The sequence below is a fragment of the Corvus brachyrhynchos genome, unplaced genomic scaffold, assembly GCF_000691975.1.
Source record: "Corvus brachyrhynchos isolate BGI_N302 unplaced genomic scaffold, ASM69197v1 scaffold142, whole genome shotgun sequence".
NCBI lineage: Eukaryota > Metazoa > Chordata > Aves > Passeriformes > Corvidae > Corvus > Corvus brachyrhynchos.
The window spans coordinates 6,205,525-6,216,450 of NW_008237226.1; the positions used below are offsets into that span (position 1 = coordinate 6,205,525).

Below are 10,926 nucleotides of genomic sequence, written 5' to 3' on the forward strand. Positions count from 1 at the left end.
TCAGAAACAGCCCTGCATAGCAAAGGGCAGTGACTGCTTGTGATGACTGCACTAGGCAGAACTGGAAAATTACTTCTTGCTACCTGAATTCTTCAGGACAGGAACGTTTTTCTTCATATAGATAAATACAATGGGACTTGTTATAAATTAAAAAGAGAATGCAAGCTTTTTAAGATAATTAAAAATAACTGTTTTCATGGGAGAGACAGTAGTGGATTAAATGTGAAACTGAAATAGAAAATCTAGACTCCTTTTCCCTTTCTGTTGTAAACTGATCTTGTCATATTAGGCCCACGACCTCCTCATGAGGGGTTGAGTAAACTGAGACCCAAAGATTATTGGATTTAAGATCAAATTATGGCATTTGTTAAACTGACCTGACATTTTGCTTTGTTTCTGACTTACCTGTACTATGTTTATCTCAACCATTTTGGGCTTTCTTTGTGATACTCTTTTGACTATTCAAATAGTATCATAACCTGTTAAGACTATTAAGAGCCTCACTAGCAGTGTGCAGGGACTGAGTTTAGTAAAATGATGCTTTCACAGTAAAATAATTCTGATGTAATTCATCCTTCCTTACTGCAGTCTTGCTTTCAGATATGGAGTGGGACTTGGGAGTAAGCAAAGCTGGTCCTTGCTGTGTCACTGTCAGTACATGGTATCTGCTGTGTACAGAAGGGGTTTTAATTTCTGGGTCTGCCCATTTAGCACCATTCTAACAAATGTAAGGTTTATGGAGGAAAAAAGATTCAAGATGCTTTGTTCTTGCTCTGACTTGTTTTTCCCTCTTTGAAGTTAGTTTTGCCACGTGATGGTCTAATTTGCATTGTAAATTGTGTTCACCCAGCTTGGGGGACAATTAAGATATAAACAGGTATTCATAAAAGTATAATTTGCCAATCAAAATAAACATTAGATTCTAGGGATTTCTGATTATCATCTGAATGACTGGAATAGGACAGTGAGTGAGGGATCATTTTTCCCTGAAATCTGGAAGGGGAGCGAGGCAGAAAGGTCTTAGAAGATCTAGTTTAATTGATTCCTAGATGTAACCCTGGTTTTCATCTGGGGTTTTCTGGCCCCCTTCAGAATATGGGAACGATGTAATACAAGCAAGTACCAGCACCTCAGTAAATGATCCACAAGTTATTTCTTTCAAGAGGGAATGTAATAAATTTGTGCAGAGTAGAAATTAAGAGAAATTTTTAAGTTTACAGCAGCAATGAATTTAGGGACTCACCTGAAGTGCTTTGGCGCGTTCTTTCAGATAAATATTAACATAAATAAATGTTCTGATTGTTTGGCAGTGTGCTTAGCAAGATAATATGTCTATACCAGAAGATGTCTATGATTTTTGTTCTGATGCATACCTTGGGCCCTGGCAAGAAGGAAGACTTCTCTCAAAATGTTATCAATAAGCAGCCATAGAAGCTAATACCTCTTGGAGATAACTATATCTTATCTTGGAGATAACTATATTGATTAGAAAATAAAAGTACAAGAGGTTTTAGGGTTTTTTCTGAACTTACAGTACTATTGGCCATGTTTTTTTGCTCACAGCTTATAAAGTTAGAGTAGGAGAACTATGCAGGCTATCTTCCTGACTTCTCTGCCAGCTTTCCTATTTTCTCTGTCCTCTATAGATACCAGAATCAGTAAGGAAACCCTTACTGAAGAAAAGAAATCTTCTCTATTAGCTCTTCCCTCTGCTGCTGCATGTAGCTTTCTGAAGAGCTGTTAACCACATCTGAAAATGGAGAACTGAGAAAAGGAAAGCCAGGGAAAATAAAGAAATACCTGTAAACTGTCGCTGTAGGAACTGTGTAGTAACAGACATTCCAGTATTACAGTAGCATGGAGAGTATTGCTCCTCTTTTACATTGGATCATAACCAGGAAGGTTAGTAGCTGTATGTAGCAGTCATTTCTTTTAATGAACTTCTTAACCTTCAGAAATTTTACATTATTATCCTGTGACATGATAGTAACAGATCTTGGGAAGTTTATCTTAAGCCTTAAGTTTCAAATCATTGTGAGCATGAACAAAAGCTTCCAAGTGAGGTCCATTTGAGAGCATGCAGCACCACTAACCCTCGTGTCCCAGCAGGCTGTGGAGGAGCACGCATCCACTGCCGCTCAAGGCAAGTGCTGGCAGTGACACAGGCTGGCAAGATTATTTGTGTCATTGTTGACTCATTGTTGGCAGGTTAATAGAAGGTTTAACACTGGTTTATCTGCCCTACCAGATGAAATGTTGGGTTGTGTAAGGAATGACTAGTACTCAGGTCATGTTCAAGTCAAAGCCAGTCTTTCTTTGGGAAGAAAATGGAGTTTCTTTTTGCCTGGCTAAATACTCCAGGCAAGAAGACAAAGCACCACTCCACCACCCATACTGCTCTTCTGTCAGACAGCAACGCCCTCAGGTTCTCTGGAACAGCCATGATCTGTGACATTCAACTTCAGCACAGGTCAGATCTTGAGCAGCACAACACCCCTAAAAATCATGGATGCAAGCAACCTCCATATGACTGGATCCATTTCACTCTTATGATCAGGTGAATACCAAATTAGTGTTTAAAGCTTTCAGTGCACTGCCTTCCCTAATAGCTGTGTAAGCTTTGGATTTTTCTGGCTGCATGTTGAGTGGGGGGGGGGGGGGGGGTTGAAAAGAAGAAGTCAGGACTTCATCAAAGTCAGACATTCCTGTCTGTGTTCACGGCTCTGACATGACTTGTTAGGCACTTTCGAACACATTATTGAATATTTCTGTATGTGTCAAAGTAGAAATCCTCATAACAAACATCTTGCTCCTAGAGATCACAGAATCATTGAGTGGTTTGGGTTGGAAGGGACCTTAAAGATCATCTAGTTACAACTCCCCTGCCATGGGCAGGGATACCTTCCACTAGACCAGGTTGCTCAGAGCCTGTTATCGGGAGCATCATTATGGGTGCCTAATGTGAGAGGTATCAGTTTGCATAGGATCTTATTGCTATAAATAGTAAAACAAATTATATTTGATTTCTAGAGGCAGAGTAAATAGTCTTTTCTTTGTTCTTAAAATGGTAAAGGTTTCAGGATAAACACTTAGTAAGGTCATATTGGTAGGTCAGGATCAAAGCTTGCAAGCCTATTGGGTCCAACATTATTCTCTAAATTGTGTTGACTACTTCTGTATGGCAAGGTTTTTTATTTCCTTGTTGGTTTTGGTTCTTGGGTTGTTGGTGGTTTTTTTAAGTTTTAACTGTGTTTTTTTAAGTTTTAACTGTGTTTTTCTATAAAGGACATGTTTGGCACTGCATATATTTCCCTATATAATAGAACTTACCAGCCAGTCATGCAATTCTATTTCACACTGGAAAGCAACATCATTAATCCTTTGAAATAACTGGGATAGGAGCATTCTTAATGGTGAAAGTCATGCCTTTCTTGGACAACTTCTGGAAAGTCATAGGGGGAACAAAAGATGGAGCTTCATCAGTTTATGAAAGGAATTGTATGAAGTAATTTCCCCTAAACAAGACTGAACATAATGACAAAAAGTCCCACAAGCCTTATGGGTTTCATAAATGCAGAGTAATGTTGGGTAGCCTGCCTGAGTTCAAGAAGCGTTTAGACAACACTCTCAGGCACATGGCGTGACTCTTGGGGTGTTCTGTGCAGGGCCAGGAGTTGGACTCAATGATTCTAATTTCCCTTCCAATTCAGCTTATTTATTCTGTGATTCTGTGATCTCAGTAATCATTACAAAAAGTCTTATTTTTGTTTTAGCCTTAATTCTAGTCAACCGGAGCCAAAGAATTATATCAACATGTATTAAGAACTGCTATTTTAGATCTACCTAAACTGAACTCTGAAACTGCTTTTATTTATTTGTTTGTTTGTTTTGTTTCCCTTTACTAGTAGGTCCTTGTGGTTCTAAGTGCAAAGCCATAGCTGCCTGATTTGTAGTGTGCAAATTTCTGTTCTTCTGTTCTCTTTAGATAAATACAGGGCACCGGTCACAGTTGACTGTATCAAGAACAGAGGTGGGAAATCAAAGGAGTCAGACTTTGGAAAGCAGCCCTTTCATGTCAGACCTCCTGAGCGACGTCCCCTTTGCCCTCGCACCACATGTGTTAGCAGTGCAGGGCACCCACAGTGACGTTCCTGACCAACTGCTCACCTACGACATCAATGATAATTTATCAAGATTTTGGTATGACTTTACACTTGAAAATTCAGTGCTTTGTGATCCATAATATTTTCTTTATTTCTTGTGCCTCTGTCAAGGAACAAGTCTTAAAGGGAAGATAAAGACTTACTTTAATTGACTTAATATTTTGGGGGCCTGCCACTGGTATATCAAATGGATTATTATTCACAACTGTGATATATTTCTTAGCTTTAAGTGAACTATAACTTAGTATGTTAAATATTCCATTTATTTCCAAAGAAATCAAGCAAAAGTGTTTCAGCCTCAGTAGGAGACTGGCTGCTGGTATCTACTTCCCGTAGGTAGGCTGCAGACACAAACATTTCATGACTTTAAGAGGAAGTCTATGTCTCAACTGTTTTGTTATTTCAATTTGTTACAAAACACATAGATCCTGTTACTCATATTAAGATCACCTCTTGATTTTGTACAGATAGAAACCAATATTAACACTAAAGCAATGCTGCTCTGCTCTGCACTACTGGACAGGCAGCTTTTCAGTGAAACCAAGTTTTAAAACTCAGAGTTAATTACAAGCCCTTAAGTAATCATTAAGACTGAACAGAATTGGTTAAACTTTCCAATTTCAAAGTGAAAATCAGTTGCTTCCTTCCCTTTTCCAGTAGATGGTATTTTGTCCATCTCGTTTTGTGCCTGCCTGGAGATGTTGTCCCCGCCTGCCTGTTGGCTGCTGTTTGTTCTCATTACCACATGTGTTCCTGATTTATATACAGATCAGCTTTTCCATTTTAACCTCTTTGCCCCCTGAAGAAGGAAATCTCAGGACACCTACTTTTAATGGTCACACCCTTCTTTTTTTAATTTGTGTGCCAGAGGTACAGATGGCAATGTTTAACAACAGGAAAACATAACATTGTTTCTTATCCAACTAAATTAAACTGCTAAATACCTAAACATGCGTTCTCACAGACCACTGTGTCCCCACTCACAAGCTTTGAGCATGTTTTTACCGACTAAGACCAGGGCTGCTGTTCCACCAGCAACAGCTCTCTGATGTCACATCATGATTTTTGATGAATAATGATCTGTGGCACACACTTGCTTTCTCTCTTGGGGTACAATATATATATTGTGCTAAATGTTAGTGGATATTTTCCTATATTTTTTACGCTCTGTGGCAGCTTAAGGTACATATATTTTCAGATTTGGATTGTCTTACAGTATTTGATACAAATACTGTAAAATGATGAAGAAATTACATTGTGAATATGTCTTAGGTTGTTAAATTTTCATGGTTTAGATTTTTTTAAATGTGCGTATTTAATATTTTTGACAGCTGTGTTCTTAAATGTTTTGAAGTTATTGTTTCAAGGGGAGTATTTGTGCTGCACTCCAATAAAAAGAAGCTAAGTAATAATGAGTTATTTTTATGTGTGAGAGTTATTACATGGTTTCACCTGTATTGTTTACTACAGCTCTGACCATTCAGCTTTCATGGGAACTTGAACTTGGAAATTCAGTTTGAAAATCTTTTCAGTGTCATTTAAAAATTGGTGTCCTTCTAATAAAATATATCACACTCTAATCTGATGGATTCTGTGTGCTGTGTTGGTGACTTGCAGTGGTTTAGGTAGCATCCATGACACTGCTTGGAGAATAGTATGGCTGGGAGCTGGGAAGTACTCAGGCCTCCTAGAAGGAAGAATTAGTTTTATGAAGTTGTTCAGAACTGTTTTGTTTTCTGAGTTTTTTAGTTAACACATACCCAAAAGCACTAAAATAATTTTAGTGATTATTTTATATGCAACAGTTAAAAATTTGATCAGTCCACAAATAGGGTGTTTCCATTCAAGTTGTCCATTTTGACTCTGAAATGTTTCTGCAACTCAGCTGGTCTAGAAGCAGAGCTGTAAAGCACTGTTGAAGACCAAATAAACTCACAATACTGGTTATTTCTTTGCTAGGTGTAATTTTTTGCATTCATTTTTTGCCTAAAGTTAGACGATTTATCTAAAATAATTACATCTTGTCAGATTTGAAATCTGTTGCACTCACAGCTGTCCTTTCAAAAGGAAAGGAGCAGCAAAGGAGAGTAGGGAGGAGGTTGTATTCACTATGATGAGAAATGTGGACAGTAGGTTTAAACATTTGGCCTTCATCCCTAATCGCCCCCTGTAAAGTGTGAAATTTACACCCAGCAAAATACCACTAATGAGCAAGAGTACTGGGAATGTGTCTCCTGACTGTCCTCTCTTTAGTACAAGCTGGGGCTCAAACCTCTCCCTTGCTTGAGATCGTCCCTAAAATTGGATTAATGCCTTATGGCACGTGTTCAAAGGTAAATCAAAGAACCACTGCATCCAAAGCAGCCTGACAGAAGGCTGACTGGGAGATAGTTCCTACAGACAACTCCCTGGTGACAAACTCAGAAATGGAACCAGACAATGCCATGTCCAGCAGGTCAGTCAAGGCAGTGGTTACAGATCCAGTTTCTGCTGTTTTCTGTAAAGTGTGATCCAAACCATGATACGACAGTCAGCAAATAGATACACTTGTGTGGTCACAGAGGAGAGGGTCTCACCCTAAAACACCTAAGGGGAAAATGCAAAGAGTATATTCACCACAGCAATTACAGTATCTCAAAATAACACACAGCTTATTGCATTTTTAGCTGGAGAACCTGTTACGTTCACAAAAGCACTAAAGAAGCCTCCTGGGCAAGATGAGCGGGTTGTTCTGAACAACAGCATAAAACTGGAGCTTGAGAAACTGCCCTCCTCCCCACAACCACCCTTTTGTTATGACACGATAATTCATCTTGCTTTAGGTTTTCTCTGCTCAGCCTGGTAAGGAGAGGAACCAGAAGTGCAGCTCCTAGGGGTAATTCCTTCCCTTCCTGAGTAACTGCGACTCTTCTGCTGATGACAGGGCAATTCCAGATGAACCAGATTTCTTTCTGAAGCCAGAGACTGTACAACAACAAAGAGGCAGAATATCCTCCTTAAATTCCAAAGGTAGACTCCTGTTTGGTGCTGTAGGAAGACAAAGGTTTAGTAAACCAAGCTGAGTTCATTCAGCCTACCCTGCTGTGCTGCAACTTTTCATCAACATTAAGCTTGGCTTTCTGTAATGAGCTCATGAAGTTAGAAAGCATGTGTGTTAGGCCTGACTTCTTCCCATCAATATTTCAAATTCTTTAAATTAAGAAAAAAATTTTAACTCCTTGTATCTTCCATCGAAACCATGTTTTTTCTTTACCAGTAGATATTTATGTATTTTCAATCTCCTAGAGAACTGCTACCTCTTTCTTTTCAATGTCCTTCTGAGAAATGAATTCCCACAGACCCTTTCTGACCTGCCCAAATCACAGCCATGGAAACTGAATGAAGTGCAGATGGTAAGAATATGATGACACTATCACACTGGTGATCTGAATCAGGACATAAGTCAGTATCATGTCCCATAGTCTTTTTTTGTGTACATGTAGCAGACAGCACAATAGTGTCTAATGCCTCTGTACTTTAACATAAGTAATGGGAGAGTAACAGTGGATCACATACTCCTTTGAACATTTTGGAACAGATACTTCTCTTTAGTCTGCAGCCTTCCATGCAGTATTCTTTCTAAATTGTGTTTTACTCCAAAAAACAGTCAGTGAATATTCAATTAAAGTTTACTTTCTGATACAGTTTCAGAGTAGCACAAAGAGCTTTGTTGTATCAGTGTTTTCTCCCTTCTGCAGAAGCAAAAGTCTGTCTGTATGGTTCATAAAATAAACCAGAAGTTGTAAAGCTTTCAGCAGGTTATGATGAGATGTTGAAGAAGCCTTTTTTTAAGTCTGTAGCAAAGGAGAGTATCGAGTGATGGAAGTTATGGTGACCCCAGAAGGATGCAGCAGCTGTAGACCAGAGACAAGAGAGGGCTTAGTTCTGCCAGCCAATTCAATTCACTTTTCCTTGCTGCAAAGATGAAATAAACTCTTGAGATCAAAGATCTAATTTACAAGGCTGTCCTCTCAAGTCAGTTGACACATGTACTTCAATAACAGAACATGAAAGAAACTGCTCACAAGCAAACAAACAAAAAAAAAAAAAAGATGAGCCTTGATTATAAACATCCTTCATCCAACTGTTTGTGGCTATCAGCATTATAGTTAGAGTAGCCTCTCACATCCAAACGTTCATGTAAGTGTTCTGGGAGGTCAGCTTTGAGCATCCATCTAAATCTCACTGGAAAAGAAGCAGATGGGCTCAGAAATAAAGCCCCAAGTGAAATAGTCCATCACAGAGAGACAGGAATTACTTATTTAAAGCAACTGATGCTAGTAGAACTTTAGTCTGACCACTGTGTCAGCCTTTTTATGAAGAGTTCTGCTATTTGTCTGTTTTCCTTAAGAAAATGAAGCAACATGTGATGTATTGTGAGCTGTACTGTAATTTCCCTTTTCAGCTGTTTTCAAAAACTGCTGGTGCATTTGCTTGGCTTATTCTGCTCTTAAAGACACTTCTAGATTCCTGCATTTTGTTCCTTTAGATACCTCTAATTTTGTCTATGGTATGTTTAGATAGGGCTTATGTAGAAGACTTAATATTTGTTTTATCAATTGATTCAAAGGATCTTTTTGTTGTTATTATTTGACTTTTATGTCTTCTGCAGTTTGGCTAGTTCTCCTTCAGTTGTCTCTCAAATACAAAACATTTACACTTCTCCCTCCATTTGTTAGGGTGGAATAGAACATATGCATTAAATTTATCCCAGAAAGGACTGACAGATTTTATTTCAAGTAATATTACAGTACTTGCAGGTATTACATAAGAATCATAGTATAATTATGGCTAAAATTGGACACATGGGGTTAATGTTCTCTATCTTTTAATGTAGTTGAATTCAAGTTGTAATTTAACATCAGTTTTGGGGGCAAAGTAGGAAGGTGTCGTAATGGCAATTGATACTGGATCAATAGAGGAATTTAAAACTTCGTTTTTAACAGATGTAGTTTGCAGTATGTAGGTGCAGGTAGTTGCACCTATCCAATGATCAAGTTAAAATAGCTGCTTCAAAACTAGAAGTTGCCATCAGGTTATAAAATGGCATCAATTAAGAGGCTATTGATTGAGAAATGGAAGTGTAGTGTTTTGCTGTAGATCTCTCAGATGCTTTACAGTACAAGTCAGTATTAAGATACATCTTGAATCTTAATATCATACATTGAAGACAAATTTTAATCCTAGGACAGCTGTAAAAAATAGAGTGAGTGAATGAAAAAAGATGGCTGACATACTTTTGTTTACTTAGAGGCCAGCTAGCTAAATTATTTCATGTTGCAGTTATTCCTGTAAGAAATTTTGTATAGCACTGTTGTTATAGCTATTGATTTGTACAAGTCTGAGAGAAACTATAGGAATAAAGCCATTTTCCAGGTTTTGTCCAAAACTGTTCACCTTCATATTTAAGACTTCTGAGCCTTCTCAAACTAGCCCTCTTCACCACCACCTCCGATGGCTGTCTCTTCTCCCGAAGAAAGCTGCGCCCTATTTTAGAAACACCAGTATGTGGGAGCTACTCTGCTCCATCCAGCTGGGACTGACAGATGATTTCTGGCATGGGGCATATCCTGGTAGACAGACATCTCCAGGCTGCAGTCCTTAAAGAAAAGGATGTTGTACATAGATACCCTGTGGGTAAAAGCAATGCAGACCTGACCCACTCCCACTCCTGTCTCCTACGTGACCACCCACGTGATCACAGATACCTGACACAGCTCCTGTAAGCATGAGAGGTGCTGCTGAAGTCAAACTCTGTCTTCTTGGAAAACAATTTGCCTTTTTTTAACCTGAGCAAATTCATCTTCTGGTGATCTGCCAGTCTTAGCAGTTTGCCTATGCCATTTCACCCTGCCTAGACCAGAAGGGGAGATTTCAGACATTGTGCTAAAGGCTATCTGCTAGAATAGGAGGTCATCCCAAGACTGATCTGTTCACCACAGACATCAAAAAGACGTTAGATAGGACTTGCTCTGCAAGGATCTCCTGTAGCAATGGAAGTCTCTGGCTGTTTATAAGACTACATGCACAGTGTCTCAAAAAAATCACTTTTTGGTATTAGATTGAGTTTTATAGTCTTCATGGTACACAGCAAGAAAAGTGTTCCCAAGTGTGTCCTTGGCAACAGCAATTTAGCTGTACAAAGATTGTTTTCTCCAATATAGGAGATTATTTTCTTCTATTTAATTAGGAAGAATAAAAGTCACCTAGTACACCCTTCTTAAACAGATGAGGTAATTCAAATGAAGGATAAAATCTTACTTGGAAATTTGCAAATAGGTTATTCTGTTTTTAGATAAATTGCAATTAACTGAACAAGGCCTTTCTGGCACCTTCTGCCTCATCTTGCTTCAGAGAGTTATTCTGGCTTGTGCACAAACTAATATTCTGCTCCCCCAAAGAAATGATGAAGATAGTGTTGAAAAAGTTCTCCTTTGAAACATCATCCACTTCTGATATATCACTGTAGCCTGGAGATTGTGACCCAGTAATTTTTCAGTCTCCAAGAGAAGAGTCCACTCTCTTTTAGGATTTACTCTGAAACTGGTATCAAAACAGGTAAACTGTGCAAAACAATCTCAGCAAACTGGATCAGTGTAGGCATTACCAGAGCAATACAAGAGGCGAGAAGGCATCCCCACAGTAGAGCACTGGCAACATTGGAAATTAGGATATACTAAGCTTCTGATCTGAGAGGGGAAAAAAAAAAAAAAAAAAAAAAAAA

General features: G+C 38.6%; 1 protein-coding gene across 1 annotated transcript in view; it reads left to right on the forward strand.

The window, feature by feature from the left end:
• The window catches only part of UMAD1 (UBAP1-MVB12-associated (UMA) domain containing 1), a 72,468-nt gene extending 66,720 nt beyond the window's left edge, over positions 1 to 5,748 (forward strand). The window contains exon 3 of the mRNA XM_017729323.1: positions 3,986 to 5,748. Within this exon, the coding sequence (XP_017584812.1) occupies positions 3,986 to 4,243 (258 nt within the window). The 3' untranslated portion in view covers positions 4,244 to 5,748. The remainder of the gene's footprint in view (positions 1 to 3,985) is intronic.
• The last annotated feature ends 5,178 nt before the right edge of the window (positions 5,749 to 10,926 follow it).